Source organism: Sinocyclocheilus anshuiensis, unplaced genomic scaffold (assembly GCF_001515605.1).
Source record: "Sinocyclocheilus anshuiensis isolate Anshui unplaced genomic scaffold, SAMN03320099.WGS_v1.1 scaffold1270, whole genome shotgun sequence".
Taxonomy (NCBI): domain Eukaryota; kingdom Metazoa; phylum Chordata; class Actinopteri; order Cypriniformes; family Cyprinidae; genus Sinocyclocheilus; species Sinocyclocheilus anshuiensis.
The window spans coordinates 342000-359837 of record NW_015555837.1 but is presented as its reverse complement, the minus strand read 5'-3'; the positions used below and the strand labels follow the sequence as shown (position 1 = coordinate 359837).

Below are 17838 nucleotides of genomic sequence, written 5' to 3'. Positions count from 1 at the left end.
GTTTGTCTGACAGAGGACTCACACTTGGGTTCATATATGGAGACTGAAGATTTCTTTGAGTCGATTTCATTTGAGTTCACACAGTATGTAGTTTGTGGACTCTCAAAGGAACTCTCAGCAAGCTGTTTTTCATTCGCTACTAATTCATTGTGAAGAGTGTCATTGCTAGTCTCATTTCGGCTGACTTTTGTTCTATTGCCTGACCCAGAAATGTCACTGGTTGTCTCTTCTAGTTTAACTGTGTTTGTTTTAAATGTGCTTGTCTCCACTGAGAACTTTGTGAGCTCTGCTTCTGCGTTTCTAGATTCCATATGCTCAGACTCATTTTGTTCAGAGTGTTCATGGTCTTGTTTTTCATGTTCCTCAGGAACCACACTCTCTTGATTAGGAGATGACTGAGGTGATGTAAAACCTGAAGACAAAGAATCTGAGATCACTTCCAAGCTCTTCATCAGATTTTCTGTGTAAATTTCATGCTCAAGCATTTCTTCTGACTTGTCTAAGCAGTCATTCTTCTCTGTTTTGTCCTCTGGATGTGTAGGTGAACCTTTTTCTGTGTTCAAAATGGTGAGCCCCATGCCGTCCTTTACATCCAAATGGTCATGTCCTGAATCAGTTGGTGTGTTGATAGTAGAGGGATGCATTGGCGTATGAAGACCTTGCTGTCCACACATCAATCCAAATGTGAGCGGACTAGACCATGGTAAATCAGATTCTGAGAACAGCGCTGATTGGGAGTCTACTGGTCTGGCAATTTGCAGATTTTCTGAGGAACAGTTCATCTCTAAACTACTGTCCTCTTCTTCACTGTCAGGGTCAAGTCTCAGTGGAGAGAATTTGCTCATGGTTAACGGTTTTGGAAGCTCACTGTCTAATGGTGGAGGGCTGCTAAGCTTGGCTGTTTGCAGCTGACTCTCAAGCTCTGTAACTATCCTTTTTATTTCCAGATCATCAACTGACACGCTACTGTTGAGATTTGGATTGTAGTCCATTAATTTCTCTGGCAAAGCAAATGGGACATGGATAAAATTGGCCTTATTCTCATCTGAGTCAGAGTCCTCTTTGTACTGAGAAATCTCTTCTGGCAGCACAGGAGTAACATCAACCATCAGATTCCAGTTTCTCTGCTCTAAGAATGGTGAGAATGACGACTCAAAAAGTTCCTTCTTATCTGTTGTGGTTTCCAGAGGACTAAAGCTCTCTTTGGCAAGCTGAATATCTGGATAAAGATTGTTCTCAAAACCTCCCACTGAAAGGTCACCAAACATCGATGTTGTGTCAAAAGAAAGGGGCGACTTTATTAGACTCTGATCATGTTCTGAAGGATAGGGAATGAGACATTGTCCATTCTTTTGTGCTGTAGCATCATGGACTTTTGAAGGTGATAAACAGACTTTGTCCACAAGTGAACTGCAAAGAGGTGTGGGGTCAGGGAACAGATCATTTGAGCTTCTACTGGCTTCTTCACTTGATATGCTGTCATTGCTGGCTTTCTCAAAAAAGGGTGCTGAAAATTCAGAACTACTTGTTCTTTTCTTGTGGGATTTACCCTTTGATGTGACAGCATCTTTTTTGAGTTTAAAAACATGGCTAGAATCTCTATTGTTGGTGGTTTCCATTGGATTTGGTGTTATACCAGACCCTCTTGGTGATGTGATATTTTTTGGGTAATCTGTTTTGAATGGCTCCTCTGTGGTTGCAAGAATTCCTGCCTCAACACCGTAGTGGTCCCCTTTTTCCTCTATTTCCACTCTGGAGGTTTTGAATCTGGCAAGGCTGACAGTACTTTTAGTCATTGTATGCTCTGATGCAGTCTCTTCAGTCTTACAGATAATGCTTGAACATTTTGAAGTAGTGAACCGATCCTTGTGCTCAGTGAGTAGTATCTTATCAGTGCTGTACCTTTTTGTATTTTTTGTGAAGGTCAAAGCCAGTGATGTACTAGACTCTTTCCGTACCCTTGCTGGTGATTCTTCGAATGCATTCTGTTCAAGAGAGTCTTGATCTTCCCTCTGTACTTCTATTCGTTTCTCAGAGTCAGAATCTGTATGATCAGTACTTTTCGGGCTGCCAATGCTGTCGCTGCAAATACTTATTGATGTGCTCAGTTCACTGCTTGTGGAAGACCTACTGCTCCGTCTTCTGAGCCTTTGGTGACCAGGGTTGTCTTTCATCAAGGATGGAGAGACATCCAAAGCTTTCTTGGGATCAAAGCACTCATTTCTGTTTTGTTTCCATGAACTTTCCCGGCTCTTGTCAGCACGAATCCTCCCCTTGCACTCTTTAGTGTATGTGTACTTGCAACGAATACTCTGGCTGAGACGTCCCTGACTGGCTATCTTCACAGGCTCACAGTCATCATCTGAGTCAGAAACGTAATCATACTCCCTGAAAGTAGGGTTCTGCACTGCAGGAGTCACTCTCTCCATCACAAGTGAAAACTGCATGTTTTTGGTGCCCTTCACATGGAGTTTATGCAACTTGTTCTTTTGTTGAACAATTTTGTGAATAAGTTCTTTACTCCAGCTTCCGCCACCTGTCCTCTTCCTTTTTCCTTCTGTTGGTATCGGTTTCTGAGCTGTTGGACTTTTACTGGCACAGGTGGATGTTGTTTTAACTAATGCTGTGCTACTCTGCAAGCTTTTAAGTCCACATCTTGCAGAAAACTTGCTTGATAGAAGAAACTTGGAACTGTAATCATTTTCCTCTTCTCTTTGCTCTGACTTTCTTGTTTCCCACTCAATTTGTGTGCAGTTTGACTCCTGTGACTGGGACTCTTTTGGAGAGGTTTCTGATTTGAGGACTTCCTTCTGTATCAACTCATGTTGGCTTTCTTTGAAAGAGCTGTCTGTGAGTTTGCTGTGTGAACTAAGGCTGTCTGAGTCAAAAGGATATTTGCTGTGAGCTTGAGATCTCTCACTGGATGTTGATTCATTGTTTGTTCTACCTTCAAATGTTGTGGAGTCTTTGGCAGTCAAAGTCTGTCTTGTTGATGTGCATTTAGTAGTGGTGAGATCATCATCAACAAATGCATCAATAAAGCTGCTATCAATCTCTGCATTGTCTGACTGATAGCCTAGTCCATTCAAAGCCTCTGTGATAAGGCTATCCAATTTGGGATCTTCCATTTCTAAATCCGGCAGGGGTGCAGATGGTAAGATCAGTTTCATTGGATCATCTTTTATATCTCCTTTGGTTTCATTATCTGAAACTATTTCCCCATTCTTGTTTAGTCCAAGCAGAGACAGATGCAAATCTGAAGAACTCCGCAAAATTGTGTAACTGGATCCAGATGACATGGCTTTTGTGTGGTCCGTCTGAAACTTCCTTATGTCTTCCACTTTTGGCACATCTTTAAAATCATTTTGTGCAAATGTATGCTGTCCACAGTATTGCTTATGGTCAAGAAAAGAGACAAGGTTATTAAAATTCTGATCACATTGCTTGCATGTCAAAAGCACATCCAGTTGGTCAAGGTTTGCTGAGACTAATGATGTGGCGAGTTGGTGGGCAGAATACGGAGGTGGGGGATGGTTTTCTGTTCTGTAGGTCTCCAGACAACCTTTCCCATTGTCCATGTTGGACTTTGAATGCCTGTTATGTGGCATGAAACTTGCAATGTTCTCTTTGGTTTTTTCTTGTTTATAGTGCAAGCCTCTGGATGCTTCTGAATGGTAGTGATGCTGGTTGGTGTTCATGTTACTAGATGATATCAATGCCTTATCCTGTTGCTGCTGATAAAACTGAGGGGACAGAACCTTTGAAATTTGGCTGTCATCAGAGTTACTGTTGACAGAGTTTGTGGAGGCTGGGGAGAGTGATGAACATGTACTGCTAGATGCTGGATTTTGAGTAGGTGAATGTGAAGGAGAGTCATATGGTGACACCATCTTCAGCCCTAAGGGTGCTACATGTAACGGAGGGTAGCTACAGTTTCTTGATGATGTCACTGGCACTGAGTGGTTAATACCAAAGTATAATGACTTATTCTTGGCATCACCCACCTGACCTTGATTTGTATCTACCTTGTTTGTAAAATGACAGGGTGGAATTGTGTTGCAGCCTTGCTTGACACTGTCCTGCCTTTGGTTTGAGAAGCCCTCATTTGTATTTTTGTTGAGAAAGTTATTCGAATCTTTCTGGTTGCTGTTTTTGTGTGGCTTATTATCTTGCCAGTCTGATGGGCCTATCAAAAAAGTAAGCTGTTGATTGCTCAGTTGCCTGGAAAGATCAATCCTGTTTTGGTTTGGCATGGCAGTTGTGAAGCGTATCTGCTGCCAAGGCATACGGCCATTATTGCCGTTTGGTCTCTGTTCTGGTGCTGGTTGGTACTGAAAGGGGTAAGGTGTAGGAGTCTGGTCTATGAGTGGTGGTGGAAAGGCTTTGTTTGGTCCTTCCCATGGGTGTGATACCCTGACATGGTGTTTACTTACACTTTTATCAAGAGGCCCTGGGCTGATGTGAATACCATTATGTGGAGGGCTAATTACATGTATTTGGGAACTTGAACCTTGTGCAATATTCCGAATATGATGAACACTGCCTTGAATAAGAACTCTCTGGCTGGTGGTGCCATTTTTAAGATGGCAGCCTCTCTTGCCCACTACCGCAAAGCCTGTGTCCCTGTTGTCTACTGGACTAAAAGAATCAGATTTATCTGAAACACTTTTACTCTGCTCTGATTGGCGAGTGCTTGATACTGAGCTCTCATCATTGCTAGGAACAGATGATGACACACCATGTTGTGTCTGTATGTACTGGGGTGGTTTAGGGTGTAACTGGTATGACTGCCTGTCCTCTACCTGATCATTACCAAACTGTACATTACTTTGCATGGCCTCATGTCCCTCTGCAGAGGATGGAAAGGAAAATGAATTATGAGAAACCTGGTTAGGGGCAACAGCAATATCAATGTAATCTTGAGACTGTGCATTTCGATCACAGGGAAAGGAATCAGAGGCTGACTCCTCTAACAATGGGTATCCATACTGAAATTGCATGGGTATAAAACTAGCATTGGTCTTGTTCAAGTCCACAAGGTTGTTTGGCTTTTGTGAATTAAGGCCAAAACTATTGTTTCTGAAAGTCCTATCTGAAGACTGCCATGTGTCTGTTTCGCTCAGTTGAAAGTCAGGGAATAAAGTTTCATTGGCAGGTTGTGTGCTATTGCTCTCGATTGGGCTGGGCTTCTGTTGCAGTTGTGGTGGATTTTGGTGAGCAGGTCCTCCACAGGGGGCGCCAACAGCCTGTGAGGTATAGCTTTGGGAAGTAAGGTTAGGCGAGCCCTCCTGGAAACATCTGAACTGTAGTTCTTCCTGCTGCAGTTCAGCCTCTCGCTCTGGAATACTAGGTACATGGAAGCGGTAGCTGCCTGAGACAGGACCCCTGCTAGACTCAATCTTCTTTGGAGGTGAGATTTTCTGCTGGGGATAGGCTATCCCAATTGTGGGATTTGAGCGTGGGTTTGTAATACTCAGTCTGTACAACTGCTGCGGGTTGCCACGCTCTCCTTTTCCTGACTTTTTACTCTTGTCTCTATTGCGACTCTTTCCACTAGGCGACTGAGGGCTGTCCTTGACGCTGGGCCACGTCCTGTTGCTATTGAATGAATGATTTTGCAGTGACTTAAAATCAATCTTTCCAGCCTGCTGTGGCCGAATCACAGCCTCACGTTGCTGCGTGTTGTCTCTCTCTTTTTCTGCAAACTTAGCAAGATTGTTCACAGCCTGTGGCTCCAGACTCACATTGTGAAAGTGCTCAGGGGACTTTTTTAAGCTTTTATGCTCCACAGCCCCCTTATCCTGTTTTTTGGACTCATTATCCAGCTCTTTGGCAGCCAAGGGCTGTTTAGTCTCTTCAGTCATGATGCCGGTGTGGATAGTTTAGCACACTGGTCCTTATCTGTGCAGGCTGCGACATGGACACATTGTGTTCCAGTCAGAATCAATAGGCCTGCGGTAGCAGAAGTTCAAAGCACAGGATTATTTTCTCTCTTCCTTATCTCTTTATTTCCCTAATGATGGAATGTTCATCTGTCATCTTGATGTTCTGAAAATAGAAGAGAGAGGATAAGAAAATGTCAGTTTTCACTTTAGATAATATTTCATTAACATATGTAACGTAAAAATGTCACATTATCAAAATATGCTATACTGCTCAGTCATTATTAATAAATTGTAATTACACATGAAAGCAATCATTCGGGTGGAAAAATGTTTATTTTGTAGCACTGGGAAATAGACTGAGACCAAGAAATTCCACTTCACACCTAAAGAGGGCAGAATCGCATCAATTTTGGCACACACAGTAGGCCTACACTTCATTCCCATAAATCAACAAGAATGCAAATTAAAGCATGAAACTGTACACAAAATGTACCACACTAGTTACTATGACATAAAAATCTCAGTGAAAAGACATTTAATTGTGTATGACCTATTTTGGGTGCTCCAGACATTGCTTATAGTCCGGTTTACTTTGGCTAAGTGTGTTTTGGCTGTGGACAGACTATAAGCAGCTGAGAGTTTGGCAGCAAAGTGTTATTTCTCTGCTTGGAAAATCTATGTATACAAGTGCCTTTTAACTGCGTACTTTCAGCAGCTGACCCTAGAAAATAGTTATATGTCCAGAAAGACTATAAGTGCCTTTTGCTTTAAGGCCATTTGGGGATGGAGGGATAAACAATCACAGGTCAATACTTGCCTCTCGTTCTTTCAATTGCACATCCACATAAGTAAAAGCAGTGGGAAAATATGTGTACAGATGTGACCTATGGAAATTATGTGGAAAATAACTCTTTTTGCATTTTACTTTTTATTGGATTGTTTTTTTTCCTGTTTTCTCCTAGAGGCAACACATTCTGGACCAAAACCCACAACCTGATCACGTGATTTATTCTTCCCTGTGGCACACATGACCCAGCATCCATAATGGCATGGTACAAGAACAAAATTAAAGAGCACTAACAATATATCTGCGTAATGTGGCATAAAAGTGGGAAATGTCGGTCAAGCTACTTTTCCTCCCTCACTTTCACTTGTCACCCTAACCTTTCATCTCATTCATACCTCCCACAAGTAAGTGCACTGCTGTATATAATTCAGAAATGGGTTGTACTGCAACTTGCACAAGACAAAAGACTGTAATCGATCTCGACATCTATTTACTTCGATCTTACAAGCCAATACATTACCTTTGGCTTCTCACAGATTTCTTCCACAATCACGTTTTTTTTTCCCTGTCAAATTTAATATGCTTTGTATATGCAGTGCAATCAACTTGTGTTTCCTTGACTTGGCCACAGGCTACAGCACTGGGCTCATCTTTTGATAAAATAGTCAGGTATGAGAGCTCTGCTATGACTCGTTTTAAAACATGTGAACTACGCATTACATTTCTTTTGAAGCAAATGGGGCATTTTGACAGACAGGCAATTCATAATGTTGAGTGTACAGTGAATATTTCACTGGTAAAGTATGACAGCATGACTAATAAGGGTGTGGCACAACATACCTCGCCTAAGAACAAACCCCTGAAGCACTCTGTTAAAAATAAAAAATAAATTACACACATTGAGTCCTAAGAGCCACTGATCTTAGTATCCAATTGGCAGAGAAGCCTGGAAATAATAGTCTCCACTGTTTCACCACTGAGAAAGGACCTTTAGCGATGGTTGCTCTTGCCCAAGCATATCACTCTCTGCTATTTCATAAATAGTAAGCCCATTTAAGAATACTGAAGAGAGTAAAGGAGTGAAACTTCCACAGAAGATGCAGCTACAAATGTACTTGTTTTCGGAGATTTTAATATAAATTGGTTAGATAAGCGTTGTAGACAAAAGCTTAAGGATCTAACCTCAAAATATGATTATCGACAGATGATTAGTGGACCCACTCGTATTAGTCGGAAAACACAAACATTGATAGATTTGGTATTTACGAATAAACCTGAACGTATAACAAAAACGTATAATTTAGTTTGTGGTTTGTCTGATCATAATATGGTATTAATTGCTAGAAAACAAAAAAAAAAACGATTAGTAAGGTATCATAATAATCATGATGGATTAGTAAAATTTGAGATTCCTCGTAAAGACCAGGCTGAATTTGAGAAGGAATTAATGGCAATAAGTTTTACAACATAATCATGTAAATAAATGTTGTGATGAATTTATGATTCATATCAGTCGTAGATAAATTTATTAAATGTCGGAAGAAATCATATAGAAAAATACAGCTTCCTTGGATAAATGATACGATACGTCAATTAATGAAACAGAGATTATGCCTTAAATACTTTTCTTAAAACTAGACATGAAATAGACTTGCAGCTGTTTAAAGCATTTAGAAATCGACAAATACAAGATTTTGAGCTTTGCTCACTTTGTCTTTTTTCATTATGTAAAGTTTGTGTTTAAATGTTTAAATGGTCTTGCTCCTATGCCTTTATGTACATTTTTCGAGAGATTGCAGGGAAGCAGTAGATCCACTAGAGCGGCTTCTAGTGGAAACTGTAAAGTTATACATTGTAAAACATCATTTGCTCAGACTGTTCTCTCAGTGAAAGGTGTAAAATTTTGGAATTCATTGCCTGACTATTTAAAATCTACTGTAAATTTTATTTTTTTTAAGAAGGCCACGAAATCTTGGTTGATACATCAACAAACCTGCAGTCATGTTTAGTGTATTTATATTATAAATTTGTGCATTACTTGTTTATTGTAATTTATAAAAGCCCTCCTAGGGACAAGTGTTGCAAATTAGCTTCGGCTACAAGCACTATGGTACATGCATGGGATGATTGTTTTTTACATTTTCATCTATGTTTATTGTATCTGTCCCTAACAAATAAAACATTAAATAAATAAATTAGACAACTATAACTGTGACTATTTTACAATTTTGCCTGCTTTAGGACTGTTCTTACCTTGGGCTACAGAAAACCTGAGGCTTAATAGCTCAAAATCAACATACTTATTTCCGTACATCCCTACTTACGTCCATCTTAATATTTCAAGCATAACATAAATTAACCCAAAGTTGATTTTGGAAGGAATGTACTTTAGGACTCAACTAAATTCTTCTTTTACAAATCAATTCATATGTAAATTCTGAAAATGAAAAAAATAAATTAAAAACCCTGTTTCAGATGTGTCTTATGACTGACTAGTGCATCAAGTTAATATCCTGCAATGTTATATAAAAAAAGCACAACAGTTGAAAATCTCAGATAAATCTGTTACACTGAATGGCTATGTTTTCTTCAACTCTTTCGGTGTCATCCTTCTCAAAGGCTATCTCTTCTATCCTGTCGTCCACCTGGCTCTGGTATTTAGCAGGTTGGTCTGGAGTCCGAGCCCTGCCTAGGTTTGGATCTGGCTGTGAAAAGTCACATCCCCCCTCCAGCTCCTGTCATAGTCAAAGCTGGAGTGTCTGATCGTTTCCCCGCGGCCTGAAGGATGACTCAACTCCACTCGACTGCTGGGAGCACCCTGCAGAGGCTAAGCTCGATCTGGCCGGGAGCCATACATCACGTCTCCCTCTGTGTTTGCCCAGGCCAGCCAGCCCCCTGGAATGGCCACAGAGGGGAACACAAGCTGACAGTGACAACAAAGACCGAAGTTGCAGGACTCACATGAGCCTACTAGAAGTATCACCAAAGCCAGAGCTGTCAGCATACAAAGAACATGGAGTCATTTATATCCTCACAACTGTCAGTTCGACTTCCCCACCCTATCGCTACTCTTCCTGTAGCCAGTCCTCGCCACACGCAGACCATGAATTAATGCACTTATCCATCCATACACTATTTGAAGTGCATATTTGGTGAAACTTTAGCTCTGGTAAGCCAACTTTGTTTTTTTGTTTTTACTCATGAAAGATTAAAGTTTATGAGAAATTGGCCAGGAAATAAAGAGTGCCCGTCGCACATTTCATTGCAAAGTATGACTTGATATCAAATTCCGTGAGAGTTGTCTGAAAATGGCTTCATAAAACAGCATTTTAGGCAGTTTTATAAGTCAATTAAGGCAAGCTTGTGTGTTTCACAGCCTGCGTGTCAAATCAGCCTGCCCACACACTACCAAAAGCTCCATATGGTTGTACCACACGCGCACCCACACAAAGCTCAGGGCGGAGGGAAAGTTCTGTTTGTTTGTACGTCACATTGAATACATAAACATATTTTGGCATGTGAACACAATCTCAAATTATTATTATTAATTATTTGGTGTGTTTTCCTCATTTAAGCTGTAACAGTTAAATGTCTTTGAGAAAACCTTAATTTCCTAAGATACATTTTTCTCCTCCCACCCCACACAGGATGTACTGTATGTGGTCTGAATCACAATGAAAACACACAGTTTAACACCTCTGAGAAAATATCATGTCAGATATCATCTCCAATTAAACCTCCATTAGTCCTATTCTGTCTCTTTCCCTTGGCAATCCGTCTATTAATTACAGCATATGGAACCCAAGCAATTACCTGCCCATTACTTGGGCGTAAATGAATTATAAATCGTCTTTATAACCTTGAGGTGTGACCTCTTGGGGTCTGAAATGATTTGTTTGTTACTGATGGTATTGATTTTACTCCTGTGTGCAACTATCAGACTAAATTCTGATAAATGTACACATGATTCACGCCTGATACAGCGCACCCTGATTTCCCAGCCAGCACTTGAGAACAATGTTACAGAAAGCCAAAACTATCATTTCTTTTCCACTAAGAAGGAAAACACTGGCATTAGCCAAAGTCTTACACAAAATACAAAGAAGCTGACAAGAAACCTACAGTGAGTGTCCATCATTTATGCTTTCACACATGCACACCGTAGATTTATTTCTACACAAGTACCTCCACATGTAGGCTCTGTTCCAAAAACCAGTGTGCTGCCTACATAGAACCAGTGACTAATTTAAAATGCTCTACAAAAGGTACCAAACCTGTGCATCATATTCAATATAAATTGTGCTATTCACAGGAAACATAGACTTGACAATCTAATGTTGATTTAACTATGGTGATTTTTAAGTAGCCTAATAAAATTTTTAGCATTGAGTTAATCAACATTTCATTGCTCCACTTCGCTCTGTAGTGTATCAGAGCCATAAACTCTTTGCCATTTACTGGATGCTCTGCAGGGGTTCAGCTGGCATTTTTAGGAATGGTGAGCAGGCTTCCAGACAAAGCTCCAAAAACAAAGAAGGGTCCATCTGGGATAGCGCTGCTCAAGACGGCACATCCTCTAGAATCCTGCACCTTTAAACACAAAGGCTCCTTGTATCTCCCTGTAAGCCAATAAGGAGTGTTGGGTGGCCTCCCTGACACTGTTGGCTTTTTCCAGATGCTCACTGTGGTAAAAGATCTCCTCGAAGAGAAGGGGAAAGACAAAGACAACAGAAAGAAAATCTAAAAAGCTGCGAGGATTATGAAAGACCCTCATGGGATGATGGGATTGCCTCTCATCTCACAGGTAGCAGCTAAATCGCTTTAAGTCTGCTCACGCCAAAAACACAACAACTGGCTAAAGGATTGCCAGCATTTACACCCACACACCTGGTGCTCTGCCTGAAAAGTGGACTATTAGCCAGACCGACCTTCAAAAGAATCAGCTCTCTTTAAAATATTTTGAAAACATCCATTAAGCAATTTGCTTGAGTTTTTAGACCCATGCTAAAGTCAACAATGAGAGGCGGCACTTTTCAGTATCCTGCAAGCATTTTAATGTGAATTAACAAGTATAATTCTTCATGACACTTAAAAATAACTCTCATTTGGTAAAATTGATGTGTTTTATATGCAGATATTAAAGAACTTTAATAGCAGCTTGGAAAGTAAACACAGCTGCAGTAGCTCGCAAACCCATTTATTTTTAGCTTTTGCCATGCACGATAGCTGATGGGTACCAGAAGGAAGTATATCAGATTTGATCCCTCTCTCAGTCATGGAGGTTTTTTTTTGGAAGGTTATATTTCAGGATGATATGAGATTACTGACAGTTGTGCTAGACAGTTACCTCATAACCGTCCTTTCCAGAAATGTACTGAGCAGTGTGGAGAAGAATTTTAGATATAAGTAGGAAGCATTCATGTGTTTCTGTGTTGTGGGGGTAGACCAGAGCGTAGTACCAGAAGCTCCCCTTTTATCCCCCTTCAAACTTTCCCTTTCCACCCCAGACCAGACCATTTTTACTATGTAATTTCTGACCCAGTCTGTTTCCATATCGCTAACCACAGCATTCCATAAACATGATGGAATCTTTGTTTCAGGCAGTTTAAAAAGAGATTTTCCCCATTTTTGACACAATTTCCCAAAGGCCTACAAGGATATGGAACATTACTCACGAGTCGCGCAGCGAGCAAGTGAGAAAATGTCTTGCGTTAACAATAGATGGTTAAACTAATGGGACATTAATAAGTTGAGAAGAGGGTCAGGCTCCTAGTCCCGTTATGAACCTGTTGACCTTGAACATTATTAGCACTAATTAAGCCCTTTAAAATATCAGCCTCCACTGGTCTTTCCTCTTCCAGGCTGGAGGATTTTGTCACACTTCTGAATCAGCTTTATTTTATTAACCATAAAATGAACATCAAGGACGAAAGGAGAAAGTGATACATGATCGCTGCTAATGACCAAAATGTCCCCAAACGCTCTGAACTGGATACAATAACTTCAGTCACTTTGTGAAGTTACTGTACAAAGACTTCTGTCTGTGCCCGGCTTGAGATTATATTTATTCATTAATCTATTACAGCCATTTCATTCATATAATGTGTACATTCTCCACCTCTTCAACTCCACTTCTTAATAGACCTCTGTTTTCAGAGGAAATTCTCTTAATAGTTGATCATTTATTATGCTAAAACCTTTTTCAAATAAAGTTAAAATCAGACTTATCTATTGTGATGATTGGCTTTCAGCCCAAGATCTTGCTTGAAGAGAGAGACTGAGGTAAAACACTGGCCAGTGGACATGATTCAAGAAGCTTGGCTCAAGCCAAAGATAAGTGAGTTCTAGAAGTCTGGCAACGAGTGCCGTTTACTTCCACTTTTCTTTCATATCCTCTCAGCAGCTCTCAAAGACAGAGGACAGCCCAGCACCACATGAGCTAAACTCCTTTATTCTTCGGCTCAATGCCTGTATCAACTAAAATACTGTATGTTCAACTGACGTTGAGGTTCAGTTAGGGCCAAACGGAGAGAGAGTGGCAGGGCAAATCCCTCCGCGCCTAAAAGGGGAATTACCTTTGCCCAAACAAAACTGCGATTATAATCAGTCACACTACATCACTTTAAAGGATTTTTTTTTTATCTGACTTATATGGGCTTTTCCCTCTTTATTGGATAGGTAGCATTAGGGAAGATGTCACAGGCCAGACTTAAACCTGTATCTTCCACATGAATACCACAGCTCAACACATCAAGATACACATTTTATATAATAGTCTTATTATCATGACAGAAAATAAAGGAAATGTGATTGTCAGATAGTTTTGTGGGTTGTTGCTTTGTGGTTGCTAAGGTGTTCGGTTGGGTTTTAGTTTGCTTAATGGGTTTTAACATCGCTATGAGTTAGCTAAGGTGTTCAGGGTGGTTGGGAAAAATGTATGTGCATAAATTTTGTAGCATTACATGCAAATTTGTGTATGTATGCAATCACAAATGCACACATTCATGGTTGTGCCTACATTACTGATGATAATGTTCTCAGGTGTGGATCAGGGTGGGGTCTTGCATAGAGATACGAGATAAGGGATTCTAGTGAAGAATGCAAAAGTTTGGCTCCCTGCCCACAGGCTAATGAACTCTGACCTTAGAATTTGGGACATATGTTTTTAACAGTCGGAGAGACAGGACTCAGCAAGATGTCTAGTGTATGACTATCTGTAGTCTGTATGTGTCCTTGATTTCTCCTGTCTTCTCAATCTCAAGAGCCGCAGTGCACAAACCTTTCAGTTGGAAAGATTCTGAGCATGTGGTCTTTTTTCACCGAGTTTCATATGTTTACATTATAGACTTAAATATTTTGACAGTTAAATTACTTATTTCAATATGTTGTCTTAATTAAGTCTGAAATTAAAGGGTTAGTTTACCCAAAAATGAAAATTCTGTCATTAATTACTCACCCTCGTGTTGTTCCAAACCCGTAAGACCTTCATTCATCTTCGGAACACAATTTAAGATATTTTTGATGAAATCTGAGGGCTCTCTGGCCCTCCCATAGACAGCAAGGTAACTACCACGTTCAAGGTCCAGAAAAGTACCAAGATGATCGACGAGTGGTGTGAGCTGCTATGAGAATAAATAAAGTAAATAAACAAATAAATGGAATAAAGTCATTATTTGTGAGTAATTAATGACAGAATTTTCATTTTTGGGCGAACTAACCCTTTAAACAACACATCACAATACACAAAACTCCACGCAACACACATACAGTATACATGCATGCAGACATGTAATGTGTAGTGCATTCAGATTCTATGCCTTTCCTGCAGTACCTGAAATGATTGATGAACAGGAAGTCGGACATTTCCTATAAAGTCAGCACCATCAACTTAATGATTGATTAATTATGAATAATTGATGGAGGAGGAGGGAACAGGTAAAAAGTCTCTCTCAATACTCCTATACATAATATTTCCATATTATGCCTTCTGCTGAAAGCTACAATCCTTCATGTGAGCTGTTGACTTGACTAAACTGAAAGAGTACTACCTAATTACTCTATAGCTTTGCTGAACAGTGACTTTCCATATCAGAGTACAGAATGATATTTTAAAGGACTATTTACAAGCAACAAGAATGCAAAGACATTTTAATTAGCTCAGTAGTGGGTTTCTATTAAAGTGTTAATCACTTTACAAGCAGTAATTCCTACCCCAGGCTGGTACATGGAATGATTTTGTCTTGTTAATAACAATAATTAAATAAAATTGATCATGATTAATTGTCTTTTTAAGGCAAGAAAACAAAATGTTTTATACAGTTGCCTGAATAAAAGCTTTGGCACTAAATACATGGTATGTGACTTTGAACATCTTAATAATAATGCTAATAAATATTCAGAAGTTCATAGAAACACATTTCTGTTGTATCGATGTAGGATTTTGAGCGCTACTGATCGGGCTGTGGGGATACAAAAAGGTTGGGAAATACTGATCTAATGGGGAAAAATGTTTAAAACCACATATCTGTTCTGTGTGGATTGGCTACTTAATGTGTTTAGCTTCAAATTAAGGATTGCACCTTTCAGGGCCTTTTGATTTAATTTAAAAGTTTCCCAGACTTGCTAGATGTTACAAAAGGGATTCTTTCCAGTATGTGAGAATTATCACTTAGCTGACGGGACTTGCTTGCAAGGGGTGTTTGTGGCTTCAGGCAATTCAAGGTCATTATTTCCATACAGGAAAGTACAAAATCAGGGTCAAAACAGTGGCGTGCTGAAATGTAATTTATCTTGCTGTCAAAGGTTAAATGGCACTGGAAGGGAGTGAAGTTTAGGGTGAGTAAAGAAGTAAAAGGTGAATGCTTGAAAAAATTGAGTTAAGAAGAGAAATTAGAAAGAAAGGATGAATGAGGAGAACAAGGATAAGGGATGAAAAAGAACTGAAAGAGGAGAGAAAGACGGATGAGAATGCAAGGAAGGTCCACTTACAGCGGTGTATAAAATTCCAGGCCTGCCACTAAAGCAGCCTCTGACTCCTTAAAATAAAGGATGGGCGTCAGTGTGACTCATTCAACCACTTGTCATTATTCCATTTATTTGTCACATTCTATTTAAATTGTCCCTGCAGGCCAAAAAACAGTAGTCGGCTAGCCAACTGTAGAAGGGAATTCCAGGCGATGAACGGGTGAGTCAGTTCGTACCCACATTTTCCTAAAGCATGCCTCCTTTAAATAGTCCAAGGAAATGTCCAAATGACCTAATTACAACTCAACCTTTTTTAAGTATACCAGTCAGTGTGTGATGCTTTATTGGATATTGGAAGGAGAAGAAAAAAAAAAAAAAAAAAAGATGCGAAAGATGAGCCATGTAGCCACCTAATACAATTTATTCCAGTTAATTTTGGAATGACAAATCACTGGAAGAGTTTATGAGTGCTTTTCTGTCTGAGGAGTGTCTTATAATGGTGAAAACTTTAATCTTCTTTGAACTTTGAGAGCTACTCAACTGAATAATGTGGCTATGTACACACAAACTCCCATGCACATATGCGATAGGAAACAGAACCACAAGGTACCTCAGACGAATGCTGTTAGCTGCTTCTGGAAACAATAACATGCTTTAAACAATTCTGTCATACCGCACCTTCCAAAGTCACGTCAACTCACATTTTGTACACCACACTTTAAAAACAATATCCTTGTATTTAACGTAACTGATCAACTGCTATGTGTGCTATATATTACACTATAGAATTTATCAGTGTTGAGCTGGTGACCATTGCTTGAAGCATTTATAGCTGCACAGATGCTATATAAATACAAACAGGAAACAGAGAAACACACAGTTATGACACTTTCAAACCTATACATCCGGTCTGAGTAAAAGACAAACATTCAGCTTGTGACAGAATATGTAATTTTTCTCAAAAAGGCGGTAGTTAAGCTGTATACTTTGGTGACTGAGATTACCAGCTCCACCGCTGAATGGCTCTCTCTCTCTCTCATATGTTGAGTCTTTGAGGCTGGCGGCGGGGTGCTAGTGCATGCTGGGATGTCCCTGGTGTGAGCTGCTGTTTATGTGGCCTGAGGACTGCCTGATGTGTCGCTGCGATGGAGTGAGAGACCGCTGTTGAAAAGAGTCTCTGTGCAGCACTGCAAGATCACCTTACACAGCCACTTCCTGCTTCCGCCCCCTTTCCTCACAAGCGGCCCAGTGTACCCACTTGGCTAGTGAGAAAAAAAAAGTCAAAACAGAGGGGTTCAGTACACCCGGCAGTGCAGCACAGGACCCCATTCATCTTCCTTTGCTGCTCCAGGATGACTTTATTTTTTCAAATTCACAAATATTTCCCTGTGAAAGCCCCTGAGATTCAGGAGAGAGCCTATACTTGACTTTCCTCTGTGTCTCCGATCTGAGGCCTCTGAGGCACCGTTTGGCTCCTCGGTGTGCGTGTTATAAAAATCCTGTCATGTGGGTGATGTGCAGTGTCAGTCACTGCAAGGGGCCTTAAAGGGGCTACAAGGTCCATCAAGATGTCTGGGGCAAGTCTGGGAGGTTACCTTTCCCAAAAATGAAGAGGGCTCTTGAATCGAGTCACTCTAAACCTGGTAGTTTTTTGGAGTGGGTGGTTCACTAAAAAGGGGGGCGGTAGGATAGGTATGGAAGTGGAACTTGGTAGAAGGGGTATTAAGTTGCTATTCCTGGAATTACAGAGCACCATCTGGGCCTGAACACAGCTTAAGAGACAAAACTGTGATAGTGGGGCACACAGTATTTGTGCAGAGGCCCTTGTCCAGGTGGAACAGGGAGTCAGGGGTGTTTAAGATTCCTGGGGAAATGGCAAAGTGGGTGAATAACTGGGAACACAAACAAGCCCAGGGGCATTAATGGCGAGGCCGCGAGGGCCTGGATGTTTTTCCTTCTGTTCTTTGCTCATCTAATGAGAGTTAGAGAGAAAATGGGGGTGTTGAGAAAGGACCATTTTTTCCCCTCCTTCACTACAATTGCCTCACTCCCCGTCAATGAAAACAGCTTAGATTTCTTTAAGCTTAAGACACATTTACACAAAACAGCACCTGATACGTCTACTCCTGGTGGGGGGATAGGAAAATATTCACCCAGCACTGCTGGCTTCCTCCCTGGGTTACCCCTTGGATGTCAGCCCCA

General features: G+C 40.5%; 1 protein-coding gene and 1 long non-coding RNA gene across 2 annotated transcripts in view; one reads left to right on the top strand and one right to left on the bottom strand.

Moving 5' to 3' along the window:
- The window catches only part of znf469 (zinc finger protein 469), a 12485-nt gene extending 6621 nt beyond the window's left edge, over window positions 1–5864 (bottom strand). The window contains exon 1 of the mRNA XM_016469814.1: window positions 1–5864. This exon is cut by the window's left edge and continues 6621 nt beyond it. Coding sequence (XP_016325300.1) covers window positions 1–5864 — 5864 coding nt within the window.
- The window catches only part of LOC107675458 (uncharacterized), a 38740-nt gene extending 31784 nt beyond the window's left edge, over window positions 1–6956 (top strand). The window contains exon 3 of the long non-coding RNA XR_001632597.1: window positions 6848–6956. This is a non-coding gene — a long non-coding RNA (uncharacterized LOC107675458). The remainder of the gene's footprint in view (window positions 1–6847) is intronic.
- The last annotated feature ends 10882 nt before the right edge of the window (window positions 6957–17838 follow it).